Source organism: Fusarium falciforme, chromosome 4, assembly GCF_026873545.1.
Source record: "Fusarium falciforme chromosome 4, complete sequence".
NCBI classification, from domain to species: domain Eukaryota; kingdom Fungi; phylum Ascomycota; class Sordariomycetes; order Hypocreales; family Nectriaceae; genus Fusarium; species Fusarium falciforme.
In genome coordinates, this window is record NC_070547.1 from 4,580,304 (window position 1) to 4,603,234 (window position 22,931).

A 22,931-nucleotide genomic window follows, 5' to 3' on the forward strand; every position below is an offset into this window, starting at 1 on the left:
TGACCACGCGAAAATCGCATGCACGTCACGATATAATCCACAGCAACAGCAGCCTTTCTCTCGTAGCCTCGCAGTCGTGAATCGCAAGGCTGCCCAGGGATGTGTCCATCCGAAAAAAAGCCACAGGCGCAAGCCCAGGTGTTGGGAGCCAGTCGGGAGCGACTGATGCGCGGCGTTGAGCCACACTTCCAAAACGCCCTCTTTTCCCCAAGTGACGTGTGTGTGTGTCCCTTAGCCCGGAACGACACTGTACCGAGCGGGAGCTTCGTCAACAGGGACAAGGGGCTGTCATTTCGCTTGACCTTGCGAATATCCCAGCGCAGAGGGTTGATGAATCGTGGTCAATTGGGTCGATCCTACTATTAATCGTGGCTCTGGGTATCCATTACTACCTAGCCAAGCCCAGCTAGAAAGCTTCCTGGGCTCCCTCTTCTTCCATGAGCCTCCATTATCCCAAGATGAACATCTCCACTCCCGTGTAAATGCTTCATCCACCCCTGTCAAATGGTCAAGCCTCCACAATCATCCCCAGCATTCAACACAAGCCTCCGATATCACATCTAGAGTTTTCGTCATCGCGATAAGGCAAAATGCCTCCATCTCCAAATGTCATTCAACAACCAATTTCCCTCTCCCTTGACATTCCAAGCCCGCTCCCAACCCCAAACTTCCCAATCATCCAAGACATCCATATCAAACCCCATGCACAGACATCATGTACCTTGCCTTCTCCGCTAACGCCCAAAGACACTAGCGCCCTACCTTAATTCTCCCACCCCCAGGCACAAGAAGAGACAAGGAAAAAAATGGAACAGGAGCCGTCCCCAATTGTTGAGCCCCAAACCCGAAATCTGGATCCATGTATCAGGTTCCTCTGCCAATTAGATGCTCCCTCGGGGTCCCGCGGGCCGCCGCAGAGCCGCAGCCTTGAGCGGTCATCCTCCGAGTCCCAACATTGTAGGCGTCCCCGGGATGCCGGCAATCCAAAGCAAAGATTGCAGGTTTTTGATTCAGAGATAGACACGCTGCGCTGGGCCAGCGGAACTTCAGTACGTACTCCCCCACCCCCTTCGAGGGTTGAGGTTGGAACGTCATGCAAGATGCCGATGCCGATCTCTTTCCCTTGACTTTGCAGGGCCAATAGTGAGCAGGGTATTCTACAGTTGAGCTTCAGAGTTGCACCCGGTATCTCAGACTAGCTAGTCTTGAGGCATCAACGCTCAACATGATGATCATCACCACCGTCTCGTGTAATCTCAACGGCTTGTTGCGCGCGTTGCAGGTTGGAAACTCAATTCATTGCTGGCGCCGAGTACTGGAGCATCATGAGTAGCCATCTCTGTGAATCTCTGTATCAACTTGCCATTCCATATCCGGGCTCCTCCATCACATCACCGCCCCACAGTCAATCTGAAATCTAGAAACAGCACTTAATGGTATCAAGTTGTGTATTGGGCGTTTTCAAGGCCGGGCATCTCCCAGTCCTCAAGCTAAGGTATACTATCGTACGCCTCCACAGTCTGTATCTACTCCTCTTCTCTTCCCCTTCCCCTCCCCTGATCAACAAAGGAAAATAAGATAGGTTTAACTAATTCACGGGCCGCCGTTTGTCGTTCGCCAGCCTTGTCAGACATCGAACCACTCCCCACACTGTCGATGTCGCCCTCTCCGCCCCCGCGAGGGAACCAGAAGTAGCCTCGCATCATCTTCCCCAGTATTACCCGCTCGCCAGCTTGAGCCGTCAAGGCCAGCCGGGCAGCCTGGTCGATGACTCGCTTTGCAGCGGTACACCCCCGTCCCGTCAGGCCCGGCCAAGGCGTGTGGTATGGTATAGTACCTCGGAGGTATAAAGCCCGGCCAGGCCCCTCGGGATAATAAAAAAAACAAAAGAAATATCAGATGCCATCTCTTCATAACGTCCATAAACCCCGTTGCCGAAACCCCATGTACCCAAACAAGCGGTATTAGTAACGAAGTCTGCCAGAGAGACAAGAATGGATTCCGTAATCATCATCAACACCGTCTTCAAAGCGCCTGCTGTGAACCATGCCGAGCCGTCCCACCCCTTCTTGTATGATGGATATCCTTGACCGAGGTGAAAATGCTGCCAATTTTGTAACCGCTCGAACCGCTGTGAAGCAAAACCAAATGAAAGAAAATCGTACACTGGGACAGTCTCGGAGCGTTGCCGAGAAGAGACTGCTTAGTAGGTCTCTCCCAGGTCGCTCAGTTTCCTGTGCCCAGCAGAGATGCTGGATCTCATTGGCCCGTTGCTAGTTCGTCGACCGCCGCTCTGGCGCCGACTTGATGGCATAGGGATACCGCTGCCAGGGGCGGGGATACCGCTCATACCTCCGTCAGGGTCCAGCTTGGAGTATGTACCTCTACGGCTTGGAGTCCGGAACTCGGTCTCATCTTCCTCCTCCAGATCAAGATGGCTGATGCTGGCAGAGTGACCGTGAATCGAACCCCCAAGCGATGAACGGGGCCGGCCCATAGGAGTTCGCGTTCCTGTGAGAGATGTTCGAGAGACAGGTCGCGGGATCATGTCTCCAGCGGTTCGTGAAGGTGGCCGAGCATACGACGAGACGCTAGCACGTGAGCTGGGCCTGCTGATTTCTGAGTCGGGACCCCCACGATTCGGCAGTGGTCCAAACGACAGCCGACTGACCCCAGACGTGCTAAGTCGGGGCATGTGGCTACCCTTGGATGTCCCAGAGTTCTGGCTGTTGGTTGGGGTGGTGTCGTCACCTGCTACAGAAGACGTCGTAGAGCCCACAGTGCGCTTGCGAGAGCGGATCGTAACCGTTGAAGGCACATTGCTGACTCCGTAGACGGAAGAGCGCGGCGAAGCTCGTGTTGGAGTGCGCGTCGGCCCGGGAAGCTTAGATCGTGCAGAGTGCACGCGAGCCTCGAGGCGTTGCATCTGCGCAGTAAGGGTTCGGATGTGCGTAAGCGAGTTGGAAGCGGGAAGCTTGTGCGAAGCCGAGCGAGGTCCAACGGCGCGGTTCGCAGGTGTGCGCATAGTCGTAGTGCCGCCAGTCGAGATTCGGCTGCCAGGTGCTCTTGTCGTCTTGGTGGGAGGCTTAGCCCGGGGCTTGGGAGTAATGCTGTTGTCAGACGACGAAGGAAGACGAGAGCGACCATTTCGAGACACAGCCGGAGTTCTTGTAGATGCAACCTTGGGCAAAGGCGCCGAGACATCCGACATGGGCGGCGAAGGAGGATCGGGGAGTTCGGACAGCGTGTCGCCATCGGGAATAGGCGACTTTGATTCGGGAGGTGTTGTGATAAGAGGCGAGCTGGCGGTCGACCCCGGGGACCCGGTGTGGTCAAAGGTTGGCGACTCGAGAACGGAGAGGTCGGTCGAGATGGTAGAAAGATGACGGGACTCCTGCTTCTTGATCTTGTCCTGAAGAAGCTCGGCCTCGATCTTGAGGTCGCCCAGCTCTTCGCGCAAGCGCTGAGATTCGATGCGAAGTTGCTCACGCTCCTGCTCGCCCATCTTGATCTCCTCCTCCATCATGACCGCCCTCTCAATAGCCTGGTTGTACTTAGATTCCATGTCCTCCAGCGATGACGTGGTGTTGCGCGCCTGTCGCTCAAAGTCGTCGTTGGCCACCTCAATATCCCTCAGCTTCAGTTGCAGAGTCCGGTTCGAGTCTCGCAGTGTCGTGATTTCCTTCTCGAGCGCATTCTGAGATGCGCTAGCCTCCGTCTTGGACTCTCTGTATTTCCTCTGCGCGCGACAACGTAGCCGTCGAGTTAGCCAAGTGTCCTGCTAGTCGGGTTTGTGTTCTGTTGGGGGTGGTTCGACTCACCTTCCACTCCTCCACCTCGAAGCCCAGAGTTTCGGCCTTTTCTTGCAAAATGCGCTCCTGCTTCTCTGCCCTCTCAATATCCTTCTCCAACTCCTGCTCCAGCTCCTTGCTCGACTCTCTGAACTCGGCGAGTTCTGACTCAAGCTGCTCATACTGCGCCTTGTACCAGTTGAGGGTGTCCTCAGCGGTTGCTTCCGCGCCGGGCGGGGATGAAGGGGGTTCTGAAGCCATGACGGATAGTAGCGATCGGGTATCTAGATGGTTTGGCTCGATCGGGTTCGCATGGGTGTGGTTTGGTTCGGGTAGGGAACCAAGGTACGGGGTCGGCGGTGACGACGGTGTCGGAGGCTGGGGCTGGGGTGATAAAATAGGGTGGTCGAAAAGAAAAAGGACGGAACAAAGACGTCGTCTCTTTGTGTGTAGACTGTATCTTTGCGCTGCGCAGCTGTTGCCCTCCGTCAGTCGGCGTCTGGGACAAGAACAGGCGGGGGACGTTACTCACCGACCAAGTCGTCCGTTCGCAGGGCCAGCTGAAGTGGTGGGAATAAGAGGGCTTCCTTCGAAATGGAATCACCTCTTTCTCGGGCGGCAACCGCACTTACCTTGGATCTTACCTTGTCCTGCTGCTGTTGGGGTTAGTATTCGCGGCCGCTGAAGCGCGGAGTTCCAAGGGAAACGTCGCCGCCAATGCTGGTGATGGTTGTTGGATGTTAAAGGGTGTTTGCTGTTTTGGCCTGTGACGACCGCTGTTGATGCGACACATCGCGCCCCCCATTCTCCTTGGGCCGGCATCATGCACTAAGCCCCTTGGGGCAAGGTTATTGGCAGCCATGGGCAACAAGGGCGCTTTTGGTCCCCTTCTTGACCCCACCATTGGGCAACAGTGTGTTTCTGGTTCACGTGACTTGCATCTGAAGCCACTCCTGCACTTCAAGCCACCTTTGTTCCATTGTTTCCAATTTTCCCCTTGTTCTGTCAATGGGTATCAAGTGAGGACTGACGAGGTTAGAGAGGTTCTTGATGTGCCAGGGGCACAATTGCTTTTTGCCGTATCATCAGGAATTGAGTGCGGCCCGCTATGTTTGCCGAAGCGCACGTACTTTCTTTTGCTCTGTCCACGTAGGGCTCAGACTTGTCCAAATAGGACACGGTCTTGAGTCGTATTCATCCAGACTATCTACATCTAGATCATAACCCCGTCAATAATTGAAGCCGCCAAAGTATACTGACGCCATACTTACCATACTTTTAGCACTACGCCCCAGCGTAAGCCGCCAAGAATGTAACAGAGCCCAGACCAGGGGTTCTCCAGGGGCAGATCGAGGAATGACCGACACTTGCATGCTGTTGGTCTTTAATTTCTGCATGTTACTGGTCAAGGGTATTAACATACTACGTGGTAGTATTTAGTGTTGACATTCAATTGAGTGCGAAAGTCCATAGCTCAAGGGATGGCGGTGTGCATTGTTGTCTGAGAGCATAATCTTTTGTATGTGTACAGACCGGTTTGACCAAAGGATGGATCTACCTATTTTCCCACGGACCTCGCCCGCTCCAAGAAAAAAATACAAAGGACCGAAACCAACGCTTCTAAGTAAAAATGATAGAGGTGCTACATGAATAGCTTTGTGTGATGGCCCGCTTTCTGGTTGTCCGGGCTCTTGAGTGTTGTGGTACAGGGTGGTTGTAAATATGGGTCCAAACCCGTGGGACCCAACTCCGCATTAATAGATGCAAGTATTGACAGACGTAAAATAATAGAAATCAATATACCAACTGATGCCTGATCTTCTATAGTCTTGCCCCTCCAGCTCTCCAAGCGCCTCTAACTCTTCTTGCTCCCGCTGCAGCAGCACCAAAGTTGTGTAGTCTCTCTCCTATCAGGTACGCTTCGTCACGGATACGGGCTGTCCATCCGTTGAATACCTTGACCAACCCTACCGTATTCTTAACGAGTAGGGCTGTGAGTGCAACGGCTGGGTACGATTGACGATACACAATCGCTAACCGTGCCACCTCCGCCAGCTCATTCGCACCAGGTCGGGCGCCTGCAATCAAGCCGTACTTGATGAGGCCGTCGGTGATGGCTGGAGGCCCTAGGATTGCCGCCGCTGATATGGCTAGACCAGGGACAACAAAAGCTCTAGTCAAAACGCCAATGTCGGGGTGCATCCAGCCGCGCCGTAGCACCGTCCGCACGGCAACTGCAAGTCGAGTATCCGCGAACAAGGTCGTAACCATGCGGGCACCCAGCTTGAGATAGAGTAGACCAAGGGTCCAAGCCTGAATGACTCGGACTGTATGTCGGCTTGCCTCGGATCCTCCCTCTCTTGATGCCTGAACTGACGCCGCGGTAGGTGGGTACATATACGTGTGGAGAGGAATTGCCAGATATAGCTCCAGTAGCCCTGATACAAGGAGTGGGAATACCACGAGGAGGAAAAAGTAGGCATAAACCAGCTTGGCTCCTCGCAATAGGACAGTAGCGGTGCGCCAGCCAATCTCTCCAGCAGCCAGCCACTCCCAAGACTTTTGTGCCCCGCGCTGCACATTGGAACACACGCTTCGGATGTGAAAGACCAGATAAGCGAGGGAACCGAGGAGGTAAACACCGATGCTAAAGGCATAAATGTCGTTGGTTCTGATGTGCTCCGGGATCAGCATCTTAAACATTCGTCGACCAAACACCAACGGGATGATGGTGAAGCCAACTCCAGTGATCGCCGCAAACACCCAGATAAATAAGATGAAGAGAAAGATTCTCGCGCGGAAGTGAGGAGGGATGTACACCATCTGATACTGAGGACCGGCGTACAGATCAGTGTCGTCTTGCTTGTCCTTTCTCCGGCCGCGCTCGTCAACCTCGAGGAACACCTTTTTGCCTTTGGGAATCTTGACACGGTCCGAGGCTGGAGCGCGAACAAAGTGACCACTTTGGGTCAGCTGATTGGCGTCTCTCAAACGATTCTTCGCCCGGGTGAGGGCGTGGATTTCGCTCTGGGTGAGAGGAGCCCTAGGTTTGGCATCACCCCCGTCGAAAAAGTCTGTCCAGGTCTTGGGAACAACGTGATACTTGTGGTTCAGCTCCAAGAAGAAGCACTTATACCAGGGAAGTTCTCGGAACCTGCGGTCAGCTCCAATATGGAGGCTTCCCTCTTCGTCGATTCTTCGCTCGCCAAACAGGAAGAAAGTGAGTCGCAAGCTGCGCGCACATGTCCGGAACCACCACGTATACATGGCGTGGAGCCCATCGCCAGGCTTGAAGAAGTTAACTGCAAGCGGCATGAGGAAGTTATAGAAGAGGAGGTCGACTGGAAACTCGAGGACCGGCTCATTGGAGGAATAGTGAACCGGGAGGATATCAGGCACGGAGTAGGAGAGACCCCATACAACGCCTCCCAGACAAACGATAACAAGTGCGCCATAGACAAATGCCGAGAAGAGAATCTTTCTCAACTGTGTCATTAGGTTCCTCTCTAGGACGTCGCGGACAGGGTGAAACTCGGGATCATCCGGGTCACGAATGAAGTCTGTTGCAAAGTTAGCTCTGAGATATTTGGCTGAAGAATAAGGGGGACTTACAGAGAACACCCTGGCGCATAATCTTCCTGCACATTGACACAAACAGTGCAAAATGGAACATGTACCCAGTGCCAACGAACCAGTGAACAAAGACGGAGGTCAGAGGATAGTTATAGGTGAAGAGCATCCGAGACTTGAAGGTCGTGTTCTCAAACAGGGGCAGAAGGGCACCATCGAGGAGGAGACCGCAGTAGAGGGGGAAGACGAGCATCTCGATACTAATGATCATGATGACCTTCATGATGCCACTGGCCTGATGCAGGGTGTCGATGACACCCGCCTCCCAAGCTTGCAAGATGTGGCCCCTCGAGAATGGACTTCCTCGCTTCAGGTACATGGCGCCGGCGAAGAAAATCGTCACGTAGCCAGCTAGGATGGCCCAGAAGCGATCCAACCCAGACCAGTAGGCTAGGACGGGATTGATGACAGCCGGCCCATCAGGTTCGCTAAGATCAATGACCCAGAAGTTCGGGTTCAGGAATGCGGACGAGAGAGCGAGCAGGTTGGACCAGACCATGTCGCCTGCGGAGGTGATAGTCTCCAGAGATAGGCCAGTTGATAGAAGACCACCGCCGAGAATGAAGCCCACCGAGTCACTGATGGTTGTGAAAACAGCACCAATGTTCTGCTTGACTGCAATCAGAGCGCCATGACTGATGGCGGAAAAGTTCTGCATCTCCGAGGCGGACATGGGAAAGTCCATAAATGCATAATCCAAAACTCGGGACCCGGCGCTCGTCCATAGCATCCAGGCAGCCTTTCTGGCTGATAGGACTTGGGATCCAATGAAGCCTCCAATGATACCGGTGAACATGTCGATGATGTTCAAAATAACCCATGAGGCCAGACCGGCGGCCATAACAGCAGCATCCTGAAGAAGCTTTGAGAGCTCAAAAAGCAGGCGAACGAGGCGCATGGGGTTGGCAAGAATCCAAACGCTTACACGTCCAATGTTGTAAGGAACAAAGATGCAAGCAAAGATTGTCACCGAGACGAGAACGGCGCAGAAGATGGCATTCTGGAAGAGTCCGGCAATAGGACCGCGCATGCCAATCAACTCCATAACGCCCTCGAAGTCTTCCAACTCTTCCATAGCTTCTTGGTCAAGACCGGGTCCTTGGGCATCACCGAGATCTTCGGGCTCGTCGTCGACACCGCCGGCTACGGGGGCATCGTCCCGGCCAAGGTCGTCAAGATCAAATTCCCAATCATCAAGATCATTTCGAAGGTTGCCAATATCGTCGTCGGCGTGATGGAGATCTTGAAGGGCGTGTTGCTGCTCGTCCAAGTCGCCCCACATGAAATCGGTTACCCTACCGACAAGGCCAGGTGCCGGGCCATCATCCTGTCCAGCAGCAGCAGCAGCAGCAGCAGCAGCATTACCCTGGACAGGCAGTTGTGTGTCCGGAGTTTCTCGTCTATCATGGTGGTGGTCATCCAGAGGAAGGCGTTGATCCTGTTGACCCCTGAACTCGGGAAAGTCATGAACGCTTGATGGCTCGGGCTCATCAGGTACATCGGATTCATCAGTTTCATCGAATCCCGTCACAGCTACGTCGCTTCTTGGCCCAGAACGGGATTTCTTGAACTTGCCGTACGGGCCACGAGCCTGGGGCTGGTCATGGGCCTGGGATGAAGAACCCCCATCCTCGGGGTTTTGGGGGAGGCCAGCGAATGACCAGCTGTTGTTGGCCAAAGGATTGATAGTGTCGTGAAGCTGAGGGCCGTCAGATACGGCACGCGGACGAGAAGGGTTTGGTGACAAGGCTCCTGTCCAGGGGTCTATCTCGAAATCCTGATCAGGAAGAGGGGGTAGCGGTTCCTTATCCTTCCCCTTTCCGGATGCCGAATCGCCAACTTCGTCAAAGGAGATAGGAAATTCCTCAGAGGGAGGGGTGAAGGCCTTTCTGGATGAGCTTGCTGCAGTAGAACCTGGGCTTTCTGGGTGATCTCTTCCATCAGCTTGTTCTGGATGTCGGGCAACGTCAGAGGGTCCGCCTTCTCGATCCCGGATGGATCGGCGCGTAACGTCCACCCAGTATGCAAGTCTGTCCTGAAGCCCTTCCTCTTCGATGATCTGCAGGATTCTCTCAGCTTCGCCGCCTGCCTTGTGGTATATGCGCATGTAGTCATAAACAGTAGAGGGTTCTTCAGCAGCAACTGGAGCGACAGGACGAGCCTCAATAGGGCGAGGCTCAAGAGGAGAAGACTCGGATTCAATCATTCCCGGAGGAACGCGAAGATCGGATGATGCTCGACGGAGGAGTCGTATGTTAGCAACCTGCTCGACCTCGGCAGCGAAAGCTTCATCGGGACCGACATGAGGCTGTTCCCCATCATCCAGAGTTTCGTCATCCGACTCATCGGGACCCCGCAAGTCTTCTGCAATCTCAGCCCGGACAAGCATGGGTTCTTGGGCTGCCAGGGGGTTTTCGGGGCCGGCAAAGGCTGCGCGCATGTTCATTTCGGGCTGTTGCTGAACGACATAATCCCTGACCAGGATGACTAGAATGAAGCAAATGATGACCAAGACAGTGATGATTTGACCCTCAATAACCGAAATCACGGTCCGATTAAGCGTTGGGTTCCGGGTGAGGTTGTTCAAGAAAGCCACCTCCCCAAGTAATGAAGGTGGCGCTGTGCCAATCGATGCAGCTTCCAACGAGGCATTGACGGATTCCAGAGACGAGTCGGATCGATCGAACCTGACGGGCACTCCCAACGAGCCTAGGAGAATGCGCATCAAAAATTCGGAGATATTCTGGCCAGAGAGGGTTTCCAGGAGGGCTTCGGCGGCTGAAGCAGATGTCGTCGTGGGCGCAAAGAGGGGGCTCGCGGGGCATGTGCCGGTATCGAGACCTGCAGCCAGTTGAAGTGCTGCATCCGTAGTCTCATTGTTGCGCGAGAGCATAGAAGTGTTGCCAAAGCCTTCATCGCTGACCCAGAACATAAATGACCAGATGGATCTCATAAAATAGGGCAACCAGCATAGCCAGACGCTGATGGCCATGGCAGCACGAAGCCAGACCAAGACATTCCGAAACAAATATTTGGCCAAATGTCCAACAAAAACGTGTACCGGAAGGGACTGAGGCATGTCAGGCGCGTACAGCTTGGTAAAGCGGAACGACGTCTTGCAAAGCTCGCAGTACTTCTTCTGAGAATGGGAAAGCCACTCCATCAAGCAGTCCTGGTGGACATATTTGATACTACCACTGCATTTGCACGGGTAAAAGAGAGGCTCCTCCGGAGTCGCCTCCCCTCTGCAGATTCGACAAATTCCAGGTGCAGCATCTTGATTCTGATTCATGTCGTCGGATCGAGTGGCGGCTCGGTGAAGGCCCTTGAGCTTCATGCTCGGGGTGAGGTCCTCCATGACGGCAAATAATATTCAGCGATGGCGATTCGAGAAGAAATCGATCGCGCCCACGAGGGGCTTATTGTGAAGGAATTGTTGGGAGAACCATGCGCTGGCCGATCAAGAGGATGTTCGAGGGGCGCGAGCGGACCGAAGACCGGGGAATCGAAGCGGCGAATGGGACACGGAGGCAAGAAAAGGTGACCTGACAAGTGAAATGGCGGCGACAATGCAGTCGGCCAAGCCGGTGAGCATGTGTCTCTTCAGTCGAGAGTGAAGAGTCGACAAGGTGACCGGGAGTAGTCGTTGGCCTCAAAATAGAGGTGATGAGACGTGGTGGTTAATAATTCCACAGTGGCTGTCGGCCTGGGCTGCAACTACAGTACCGCCACTCCGACCCCACAAGGCGCAACACGGCGGAGAAAGGGACGGTTGGCGGAATCCAGCCCCAACGCAATGCGATGCGTGAGTTCCGAAACGGCGAACAAGGCTTCGGAGAAGCAGATAATCCGACACCGCTGGTTTCCGTGAACTCTCACGTGTCAGAGGCAACACTGGCAGTTTGATGTGTGCAGCTGATGTCATGGACCGAGAGGCGCGTGTCACATGGGAAATGATCATCGTTTGAAAGCATGATGAAGCTGAACCAGGAGATTCGTGATGGGCATGATCGATTGCGATGGATCTGTACTTGTTCAAGATAGCTCTTTTTACTTTGAAGAATCATTAATATTGGAATTAATGGTACGGGAACGGAGCCGAGGCTCGATGGTAAAACACGTTAAAATAACCGTCGTCACCATCACGGCATCCCCTGACGTTCCATGTTTGGAGTCCTGATAGAAGACTCAGGTTGCCCCAACCTCCAGTTCACGAGTGTCCGCATTCCAGTCAAAACAGCAACCAATCAATGTCTGTAATCTCGTCTCTCTGATCCCAAAGAGCCATGATGCCACAGAAAATCTGGACCAAAGCAAGCTTCTGTGCTTCTCCATGACGTCGCAACCATCCATCAAGTGTTTCGAAGATGCAGGACAGGCTGCAAATCGCTGAGCAAAAGCCGCTAAAAGTGCCAGGCCGCGCTGATGCGAACCACTAAAACCTGGTGGGGGAACTGATGACACCACTGTACATGCGCTGGTGCCCTCCAATTCCAACCAAGGAACAACGACTTCAGCTCAGGTGTTGCCATCATTCCCGCCCTCTTGCTCATCTCCTGGTGAAAAAATAATAAAGGGTCAAAGAAACTCACACCAGTGACCGTCTGTGTTGCACGTTTAAGCCCATCGTCTCGTCCTCGTCTCGAGTCACGTCGCAGAAGCACTCCTGCTCCTGTCCCGAGATCCATAACGCTTGCCGGACTGACCCCCTGCAGCCTATCCAAAAAAGTAAGCACCTCACCCCGAGCTTCCCAGTCCAGTCGCTCGCTGGCCGAAAAATCCCAACTTGGCTTCGTGGATCGTGAAACTGACTGGCAGGAAGGGCTGGATACGTCTCTCCCGTCGCGAGTCGGATTTCATCTGAAGTCGTTCGCTTTTGCGCCACTTTGCACAATCAAACTTGTTACTTTGCATCATCTTTTGGCTTGCTTGCTCCCCTCTTCGGAAGCTCCCGTCATCAACCGTCCTGACCGCAGCGCGTGCTTCTATCAACCATGGCCGAGTCCGCCGGCTCGATCATGAACGGCAACGGCCACACCAACGGCATGGCGAATGGAAAGCCCCTAGCCGGCCGAAGAAGAGCTGTCAAGAAGAGACGAAGCTTCTTGGCTTGGACATTCAATGTCGTCGCAAGGTATGTCCTGTTTGCGCGTCATCGCTGCCAGTTCGCCCGAGCTTTGTTCTGGCCGCTCTTTCATCAGCGTCAATTCATCTTTGCACTCTGAATCTCGATTAGCTGATAACTAACTTGTACTCCCTCAGACTCGCAACGTGGGCTGCCATCTTGACCGTCCTCTTCCGATGCCCCTCGTCCCTTGAAGCCTGCGGCGAGACCTCCCCCTCCATTTGCAAACCCTATTTCCAGATCAAGGACGCCGTGTCGCCTCATGTCCAACCCTACTACGACCACTATGCAGCGCCCTACGTCGAAGTCGCCCGACCGTACTACGAGACCGTTGAAAGCAAAGTGTGGCAACCCGCTCGCGCATATGCGATCCAATACGGAGCTCCCTGGGCCGAGAAGGCACAGGATTATGTTTGGGCTCAATGGGAGAAGAATGGTCAGCCTCAGCTTGTCAAGTACCAGGGTCTTGCGCAGGCGCAATACGACCAAACTGTTGGCCCTTACGTCAAGCAGGCCGGAGAGGCCCTTGGCCCCTACTACGACATTGCTCGCACCAACGGCCTACAAGTCTACTACGAATATTTGCGACCGGGTTACGAGTTTGTGCAGCCATATGCGGTTCAGGGTTATGACGCAGCCTCTGAATTCACCGTCCGAACCGCCCTTCCCACGACCTACTGGGCTTGGAACAAGACCTATGCCTTCCTTGACAGAAGCGTCTGGCCGCACATTCGTGTCGTTTACGTTCAGAATGTCGAACCTCAGCTCGTCCGTATCGGTGAACGCCTGGGTCGCTACAAGACCAAGGTCAAGCCTGTCCACGATAACTACTCGACCAGGTGAGATGCTCGGCGTTCCTTGTTAAAGCACCATACTTACGTCTCTCAGCTATGTCACGGATACCACTACTTCGTCATTCCAGAGGCCCTCTCCACAGAGCACAACTTCTGTCGAGACATCCTCTGAGGTCCCGGTCGCTACGGAGAGCCCCGAGCCTGTGACCGAGTCTGTCACTCAGGGGTACATCAACCCTGTGCAGGCACCTCCCCCCGCCGAGAACGAGAGCGAGAAGCGACGAAAGGCCCGAGAGATGGTGGCCCATGACCTGGAGACTTGGCAGACCAAGTTTGCCTCTCAAGCTGATGAGGGTGCCAATGACCTGGAAGAACGTGTCGACGAGATTGCGAAGCGCATGATCGAAGAGAATGTCCAGATCACTGGCAGACAGCTATTTGATGACCTCGAGTCTACGATTGCCTCTGAGCTTGAGGCTCTTCGGATCAAGATCTCGGCCTTGGCTGGATCGGTCGATGAGAACACTGACAATGTAGACGAGAAGATTGTTGCCGCGGTACGATCTGCCGGCATGGCCATTAAGAAGAAGGCCCAGGCCATTCGACAATGGCGCGAGAACTATGAGAAGGAGCTTCAGGAGACCGTCATTACCGTTGCCGATGTTCATTTCCAGCTTTTGGACGAGACCAGAAACCTCGCCCTCCAGCAGATTGGTATGAGGTGGGCATGGACTGATGGGGTCACATACAAGGACTGGGCCAAGTACCATGAGCTCAAGAGCACCCTCAACGAATGGACCGAGCAACTCAAGCAGCTGATCGTCACGCACCCCAGCCTCCTCCAGGCGCAAGACGCATCTGCGCAGGTTGAGGATGAGGGCATGGAGATCGCTTCTGTGGCTGCCAAGGAGCTTGCTCGGCTCAAGGAGGTTGCCCGCTGGAAGGTTGTGGCCAGAGATTCGTCGGATGATTTTGACAGCGACGCGATGAAGCTTGCTGCCGAGGAAGCCATCGCGGCCAAGAAGGCCGAAGTGTCCAAGGACGCCGACGAGCAGACCCCTGCCGAAGATGACGTTGTTTCCAGCCTCTCCGCTTCTGCTGAAGAAGCCACCTCTCAAGCCGAAGATGCTGAGCAAGACCTGGAGGACTTTGTGTCGTCTATTGCTGAGCCCATTAAGGAAGAGGTTTCTTCGGTTGTTGACGATGAACCGAATGTTATCGAAAAGGCCTCCTCTGCTATTTCCGAGTCGATCGAGTCGGTAGTCAGCGATGCTTCCAGCCTCGCTTTTGACGGACAGGAGAGCGTCAGCAGCATTGCGGACGAAGCTTCCGAGACCGAAGAGGCCCTGGCTTCATCAGCCTCCGAGTCTGCTAGCAGTGTGATTGAAGAGGTCTCAAGCCAGCTTTCAGAGACGTTCGAGTCGGCCACAAAGGACGCAGAACCAGAAGACAGCAGTACGTCGACCCCCTTTGCTTCGGAAGCGTCTGAAGTGCTCATGGGTGACACCCATTCGATAGTCAGCAACGGTAGTGAAGATCCTCTCCCGGCCGACGACGAGCCCCTCGTTGAGATCGAGGAGGACCCCCTAACGCATCGCGACGAGACGCCGCTGTCCAACGAGCAGCATGTCAAGCCAGCCTTCCTCGGCGCCGCGGCTCAGGAAGTCCCCAACCGACAAGTCGTCCTCGAGGATTACGTGGACACAGATTATATTGCCAGTGCCACCGACGCAGCACAGGCAGCTTATTCGACCGCTGTCTCTCGAGCATCTGAGCAGTACTCAAGTGCTCTGTCTGTCGTGTCTGCCCAGATCTACGGTACTCCCAAGCCAGTCCACGAACAGCTATTCGCATCCGTCTCATCGGCGTACGACAAGGCTGTTTCAGCTGCTGGCGATAAGCTCAACCATGCTGTCGAGGCTGCCACAACGGCAACCCAACTCCCTGCCACGACCACTATCCCTAACTGGGTTGACTGGGAACGCATCGAGTCTATCGCTACTCAGAGACTCAACGAGGGCCGTCTGTGGGCTGAGATCCAGTACCAGAGCGCACTCATCGCTATGGGTCTCGCCACGCCCACTCCGTCATCGTCGATGGAGAAGTATTACGAGCAGGCCAAGTTGAACTACTTCGCTGGTCTTGGTATTGCCCAGGACCGATACGCTAGCTTTATTGCTGGAGCTTCCTCTGCCCTCTCATCTCTGACGGCCACTCCTACCCCTACCGACCTCGCTGGATCTGCCTCATCTGTTGCCTCTGTGGCGAGGGAGTCGGCCGCTTCTGCTGCCCAGGCTGCTGGTGATGCAGCTGGATCTGCCTATTCGGCCGCCGGTGACACAATTAAGTCGGCCACACAGGCTGTTGAAGATTCCGTGTCCTCTGTTGTGGATGCTGCTAGCGAGCAGATCTCTAGTGCAGGCCTGGCGATTGCCGAGTCTTGGAACACGATCGTTGAGCAGATCAGCGGCCAGGTTTACGGAGAGCCTACTCAGATTGCGTGGCATGAGCACATCTGGAGTGATGCCAGCTCATATGCAGCCGCGGCTACCGACGCCGTCGCGGACAAGGCGTCTATTGCCTCGGATGCAGCTGCAGCATCTGCAGTGACTGCATCAGCCGAGGCGGCTAAGCAATACGAGTCGGTGAGCGAGCTTGTCTCTGAACTCATCAGTGGCAAGGAGCCCTCGTTTACCGAGAGTGTGCTCTCCCGACTCCAGGCTGCTTACGCCACGGCGGCCGCCAGCGTCGAGAGCCTTGCTAGTGAGGCAAACGAAGCTGCGTCGTCTGTGGGCGAGAAGGTCGGAAGCGCTGCCAGCCAGGCTACCGAAGCCGTCAAGGAGTCATTCCAGCACGCAAAGGACGAGTTGTAAACAGGACAAGTTGTTGGAGAAGAACAACTACGAAGACACTCTTTTGGACGATACCCAAGTTGAAATGACGATCGTTTAATGCCATGAACGGGAGAAGGAAAAGACGAGAATGGAATCAAAAGACGGGTACTAACAAGGATGAAGACGAGGCGCGACTGACGGGACTTGGATTTCATGCATGGATACTTGTACTATTACGATTCCCAACCCTTGAGGTGCATTCACGGCGACACCGAAGGCAGGTCATCTGCCGGTGAGTGCGGAACCAACGAGACGGGACATGAGCAAGACTGGGGAGGAAAATGCGAATGGATGCTGGTCTCTGGAATTGGTGTTGGTGACGTCGAGCGGGGGGTGATGCTTGGTTGTTGGTTTGCAGCTTACATACATGGGCACATGGCCACCAACGAGATATCCTCAAGATTAGCGCTAATATGATTTTCTTTTCTTCTTTTTGACCAAACGGAAGTGTCGATGACACTCCACAGTCAGACGATGGGCAAGATTAGCGTGTCTCTTTGCAGTCGCTTGAGAACGAGCATGGTATGAGGGGAGAACACGCGGATATCGACAAGCAAAGGGATCGTATAATGATTCGAGCGATTACCTCTAACTTTAGGCAATATTCAACTAAATAGCAGGAGATTTAGACCAGTGTATGGCATGCTTAGATCCACTAGACTACCCATCGTTATGCTGAACCGTATCTAGGAGCAACTCTATTCCAACAACGGCAGATCCGTTTCCTTGGCTGCGCAAATCCTCCAGACGCCACATCAATATAAGAGCGGGGATGCCGTAAACAGCTTCCTCTTTGATGCACCCTTGTCGAGTATCCTTGGTCCCCGGTCCAGGCAACAGAATAAACTGCTCGATCAATTGGCTCTTCAAGGGCCCGAGTCATGAATTGCCCGCTATGCAAGAAAAACGCCGACGCTACAACGGCGACCCTCGCAGGCTCTGGCAATCAATATCTGGATCGACAGGTATGGCCTATCGTCAACGGTGTAGCGCCAATCCATCTGAGTGTCTTGTTTCAAGTCCATGTCTGTGTTGGGTGTGAAATGCGCTCAACATGTGAGGAAGAGTGGTTATCATTGCGAGTGAAGCGCTCAACAGAGAAGTAGCCATGCATTGGACGCTCAGAAGAGTCGCACGTGAGATATTGCTAGATAACTGATTACTGAGTTATTATCTATTTGTTGAAATCCATGAGGGGTATCATGGATCCTTGGCCGCGACTATCAATACTACGTTGTAGAGCATGGTGGTTGGGACAAAAAAGCAGCCGCATCCATGTGAAGCGAAGCGATGGAGTCGTTCTTTGGTGGGTCTCGTTCCCTCTCGTCATTCTTGACAAGCCGAAGGGCAAGGATGAGCGTGATCTAGACCCGGGCATTTGGTCACAGGCATGGCGAACCAGCTCGTTGGAAGCATGCGTTGCAACGTCGAAGATGGCGTGGTAAACTGAGAAAGCTGAAAGTTCATCGATTCTTGGAGTAATATCTGCACGCGACTTGCGCAGGGATGCAAAAAACACCAGGCCATTCATTACCTTGCAGGAGGGGGAGGGAAGGAAACAAGAGACTAGCAAGGGCATTAGAGTGGAGAGAGAATCAAGCTAGAGCCAATACTCGGCGACTTGCCGAGGTTGTGATTCGTGATATCGTTGTGTCAAACTGCATCCAAGACTGAGGCTTTCCGTCGTGGCTTGCGCTTGGGCGTCATCCCGTGTGTTGGCGCCAAGCAGGAGGCTCTTGAGGAACTTTTGGACGTCGGTTTAAAAAGACCTACGGAGCCAACCGCTACCATCGCAAGAGCCCAACGAAGAAAGATTTGAAGGAATCGCCCGTGGGGGGAAGCACAGGATGGGCTGTGCTAAGAGCCCCAGGCGAATGGGGTTCCCCGAGGGGAAAAACCTCGTCATGATCTAGGATCCCTTGTGAGCCGAGATGGGATGGTCAGACTCGATGTCGGGGATCCAATTGGTTTAGAGACAAGTACATGCTGTGGGAGCTGAACACTTGCGTCTGAAGAGGTGTTGGGTTCTTGTGCAGCCATCCATGGTCTCAGTGCTTGTTCCATGAGGACTTTTTATCAGTTCTTGTCTCGCCACTGCCGAAAAAACTTGGTGTTGCATCATGTGTAAAAGACGGGAGGTCGGGTCCCCTCCCCCCCTTTGCATTTAAAAGCCGCGCGATGGCCCGCAAAGTCTGGAACTTGAAGATGGGCCTTTGATTTCTTTGTTCCTCTTTTTAAGCTTCTGATTCTCCTTGGACCGAGCTTCAAGGTTGATCGTCAACACTAAAGGATTTATCGCCAAATTGGTGAGGGGGATCACAGCTTCGAACCTGTGTCGCAGCTTATGGACTTTGTTGTTGCCTTCTTTTCACTACTTCTCAAGTCCATACGCTGAAGCAGAGTCGGCAATCCTGTTGAGCTCACTATAACCTACAAGAAATCCTACCAGTTGGACGTGACTAGATCCAGGTCGAAATGTCTGGCGCCATCAACTCAACGCCGCCGGCCTACCCTGCTGGAGACGACAAGTTCTCGAGCGAAAAGGAAGCTGGGGCTAGTCCTGCACTCGCCGACGACCTGAATGCTTCGTCGTTCCACAATGGCACCAAGAAGGATGCCACTCACCGAAAGCTCAAGTCGCGGCATATTCAGCTGATTGGCATCGGTGGAACCATTGGCACTGCCCTCTATGTGCGTAGATACTAGCAATATCTCCTCCCCTAGTTCAAGAGCTTATGCAGTTATAGGTTCAAATCGGAAAGGGTCTCCTGAACGGCGGTCCGGCCAGCTTGTTCCTCGCCTTCACCATCTGGTGTACCTTTATCCTCGCCATCACTCTCTGCATGGCCGAAATGGTGACCTACCTTCCCATCTCGTCGCCGTTTATCCGATTCGCGGGTCGCTACGTCGACGAGGCCTTTGGATTCGCAGCGGGCTGGAACTTTTTCATCTTCGAAGCTGCCCTCGTCCCCTTCGAAGTCGTGGCCTGTAACCTGATTATTCACTTCTGGAGCGATATTGTTCCAACCGCTGCTATTATCGTCATTGTTCTTGTTCTATACGCTGCTATTAATCTACTGGCTGTGCATTGGTACGGCGAGACAGAGTTCTGGGCAGCCCTCGGCAAGGTTCTACTGATCGTCGGCCTCATCCTGTTTACTTTCTTCGTCATGGTGGGCGCGAATCCACAGAGGGACTCGTTTGGATTCACCTATTGGAAGAATCCGGGAGCTTTCAAGCCGCTCTACTACGACGGAGCGTTGGGTCGTTGGCTGGGCTTCTTGCAGTGTCTCATCCAGGCCTCCTTCACCATCGCAGGCCCTGACTACGTCTCAATGGCAGCTGGAGAGGCAGAAAACCCCCGACAGGTCATGCCACGGGCCTTTAACGCTGTCTTCTACCGTCTCACAGCATTCTTCGTCCTTGGATCGCTTTGTGTTGGTATCCTGGTTCCTTACGACGATAAGGAGATGACCGACGCCTTTACGAACGGAAAGCCAGGAGCAGCAGCTTCACCTTACGTGGTTGCCATGAACCGTCTTGGAATCGATGTGCTGCCTCACATTGTTAATGCCATGGTCCTGCTGAGTGCCTTTTCCGCCGGGAACTCTTACGTCTATTGTGCTTCGCGATCTCTTTACGGCCTCGCCCTCGAAGGAAAGGCCCCGAAGTTCCTAACCACCTGTACTCGAAAGGGTGTGCCGATCTACTGCGTCATCTTCGTCCTGCTCATCGCCCTCCTCTCGTTCCTCCAGCTGTCCACCAACACGGCCGTGGTCCTGGACTGGTTCGTCTCGCTCGTCACGGCCTCGCAGCTCATCAACTTCTCATGCATTTGCGTAACATACCTGTGCTTCCGACGTGCTCTGAGAGCGCAGGGTATCAGCCGAGACACGCTGCCCTACAAGGCGTGGTGTATGCCCTTTGCGGCGTACTATGGCCTCACGGGTACCTTTATCATGACATTCGTGGGAGGGTATACCGTGTTCTTGCCCTTTGAGGGATACTGGAACGTGCCCGACTTTCTGTTCTCGTAAGTCAAGTTCCCAAAGTTGACGAGTTCGGATACTGATGTTATAGGTACACATCTGTCGGTCTTTTCCCGGTGATGTACGTTGGTTGGAAGTTGATCCACAAGACCAAGATTCACAAGCCACACGAGGTTGATCTCTACAAGAACCTCGACGAGGTGCGAGAGTATGAAGAGAACTATGTGCCGACACCGCCAAAGTGAGTACCGTGAATTGCCGAGGAGTGTTTTGCTAACAGATGATAGGACAACGTTTGAGCGTATTCTGGATAAGCTCTTTGGTTAAAGAAACTGGAAATAGGAGGAACTCACGTTGGCCTTGGTATATAGATGCTTTGAATAGGCAATATCAGAGAGTGCCAGACTCCCATGGACTTTTCATCAACTGACGACCCCTTTGGGGGCATGTTCGGATCATAACACTCAACGCAAAAAACAATTTCTAACACGGCAATCCTTGGATCAAGGGAACAAGCATCTATATAACTAGTGACTGACGGAAGATGACTCTGGGGAATGTTTGTAGGTTATGCAGAGGGGCAATGCCAAATGGAGTCAGATGCTTCGCTCATCGAAAGCCTCATGTGATTGAAGGAGGCTCTTCAAAGCTTTATTCCTAGGACGCTCAATGATACTCCATCTCCGAAGGCTCGCTGCCCTCAAGATCCATGCTCGCTGAACCCAAACTTCGGTCCTCAGGAGGAGGAGTCTCTCCCCCGGCATCGCTATCCATCTCAATCATTTTGTTCATCGCCCACCGAAAGTCTTCGGCGTCACGAAGCTCCTCTGCCGAGGTATCTGCCTCTGTCGATCTCTGCATAGTGTTTTGCTCTGTGGCATTTCCCGTATCGTCGTCGTCGTTCTCCTCCCTCTCGAAGAATGAGCCCTATTCCATTTCCGAGGGGTCTGTTCCTTCAATCCATGCCCGAACAGCGTCATCATCATCAAGGGCGCTCAAGGACAGACACATGGCGCAATCTTCGGCCAGACCTTCGCCGTGATACACTCTTTCCTGGATGAACTCGGGAGGGAGGTTGTGTGGCAGCCAACAGTTACTGTCTGTGTCGTGAGCAATGCGGCATCTTTCGAGATACCACGTGTCGGAGTCGGGGCGGATGGGGTGACCGCAGCCGGGGTAGACGTAGCGGACGGCTTGGCACATTTTGATCTGGGAAGAGGTTAGTGATGTGTCTTGAGATGAGCACTTGGTGATATTTACCTTCAAGAGGTTGACTCGTGGTAAGAGTGGTGTTGATTGATGGTATGAATTCTCTCGATTCGAAGGACGATATGAGGAGCATGATCGGCTTATATACGAATCAAACCCAGTCGAACGAAGTGCTGACAACCATCACGGACCATTTGAGGCATTGTAAAGATTTGGTGTTTGCTATAATCCCTTTTGATCTTTGGAGATAAAAGGTATCAAAGGGACGAAGACGGTGAATAGCAAACGGGCCCGTTCGGTGAATGACAAGCCGGGACCACAATGACTTTGAGCCATCCAGGACAAACATGGTCGAGAAGTCAACAATGGAAGCCACTACAATATGGCGAGTTATTCTATTACAACAATGTCGCCAGAGAATGTCATTGCCGAACCCAGTCACGATGAAAACTGGTAGAAAGATTCCACCATCCACCTCGCGTAGTGCAATGAAGCCCTACAGTAATCTTCGGCACAGGGCTCTTGAGGACCGGAGCCGTCTTCACCTTCTAGAAGCTGTCCTCGGGAAGTTTTAACCCACAGCCTCAGGGGGTACTCTTTACCCTCGGCCGAGATGGTGTAGTCAAACACCCGAGTGTGCTTCCCCCTCCCGGGCACCGGCGCAGGCAGGTTGATGACAGCTCCTATCGTGACTCTGCGCAGAGTCACTCGGACTGTCACCGAGAGTACCTCGTTGCGACGGCAGCGATGGCGGTTGACAAAGTTCTTGATCGTGGAGCCGAAGCCCGTGAAGATGGTCTCGAGGCCTTCTTGAGGGCGTCTCGTGTACTCGGATGTAATGTCCAACGAGTATGGTTCGTTGGAGTAGACTTCGCAGTCTACGATTGGACGTGGGTATCTACAGAGGCGAGGCATGATCGTGGCGGCTGGGTATGTGAGCGTGATGTTGTGCTGAGTGGGCGTGAGACTTACAGGACCGGGGTCTTGGTGTCGAAGGGCGATAAAGAGGTAATGAATGGGTCATAGAGTAGATAGTATTGAATCGCTGTTCGAGATGGCCAATGAAGCTTGTTGCCAGGAGTTGAGGTTATTCGCATCAACGACAAAGGTTGAGCGCAATGCAAGTCATCAACACTTGGTGATAGTTCTGGGATGTCCATATCTTGTCGCCCGAAAAGCAGAGGGAATCCTCTGGCTCTTATGGAAGAAAACAAAAGTAACACATGGCTGTTTTGGTGGCTCAAGTTCTTGCTGGCATACAGGCAGCCACAACCCTTACTTTTCGGCGTAACACCAGGCAATGCAGGGACAGAGGTTATATTCCATATTCGTGCATCTTGTCTTTAATATTCTCCCTTTAACCTCTGTAGGTTAACACACATGACCCAGCAAAGCTCTTCCGGTAGCCTTTCACAGAACCGCTCAATGGTCAGATGCCTGTTTCCAGTTCACTGAAGTCATTTTACACCCGAAATGGGCCCTTTGATACTTAACGCGTC

General features: G+C 53.5%; 5 protein-coding genes across 5 annotated transcripts; 2 read left to right on the top strand and 3 right to left on the bottom strand.

Annotated features, from left to right (window-relative positions):
* Positions 1-2,203: 2,203 nt before the first annotated feature.
* Positions 2,204-4,052, bottom strand: NCS54_00610900 (Nuclear distribution protein nudE 1; the record flags this gene model as incomplete). Its single annotated transcript, XM_053151582.1, has 2 exons — positions 2,204-3,781; positions 3,822-4,052. The coding sequence occupies 2 exons, from the start codon at positions 4,050-4,052 to the stop codon at positions 2,204-2,206; spliced, it is 1,809 nt and encodes a 602-aa protein (XP_053007557.1).
* A 1,560-nt stretch (positions 4,053-5,612) lies between these two features.
* NCS54_00611000 (Hypothetical protein) lies at positions 5,613-10,779 on the bottom strand (the record flags this gene model as incomplete). The annotated part of the gene is made up of 2 exons (XM_053151583.1): positions 5,613-7,351; positions 7,404-10,779. 2 exons carry the CDS (start codon positions 10,777-10,779, stop codon positions 5,613-5,615), a joined length of 5,115 nt encoding a protein of 1,704 aa, XP_053007558.1.
* Positions 10,780-12,415: 1,636 nt separating this feature from the next.
* On the top strand, positions 12,416-16,213 carry NCS54_00611100 (Hypothetical protein; the record flags this gene model as incomplete). The annotated part of the gene is made up of 3 exons (XM_053151584.1): positions 12,416-12,555; positions 12,684-13,385; positions 13,435-16,213. 3 exons carry the CDS (start codon positions 12,416-12,418, stop codon positions 16,211-16,213), a joined length of 3,621 nt encoding a protein of 1,206 aa, XP_053007559.1.
* A 2,496-nt stretch (positions 16,214-18,709) lies between these two features.
* On the top strand, positions 18,710-20,550 carry NCS54_00611200 (AA-permease domain-containing protein; the record flags this gene model as incomplete). The annotated part of the gene is made up of 4 exons (XM_053151585.1): positions 18,710-18,925; positions 18,982-20,267; positions 20,315-20,464; positions 20,511-20,550. 4 exons carry the CDS (start codon positions 18,710-18,712, stop codon positions 20,548-20,550), a joined length of 1,692 nt encoding a protein of 563 aa, XP_053007560.1.
* A 339-nt stretch (positions 20,551-20,889) lies between these two features.
* On the bottom strand, positions 20,890-21,426 carry NCS54_00611300 (Hypothetical protein; the record flags this gene model as incomplete). Its single annotated transcript, XM_053151586.1, has 2 exons — positions 20,890-21,150; positions 21,196-21,426. 2 exons carry the CDS (start codon positions 21,424-21,426, stop codon positions 20,890-20,892), a joined length of 492 nt encoding a protein of 163 aa, XP_053007561.1.
* Positions 21,427-22,931: the final 1,505 nt, after the last annotated feature.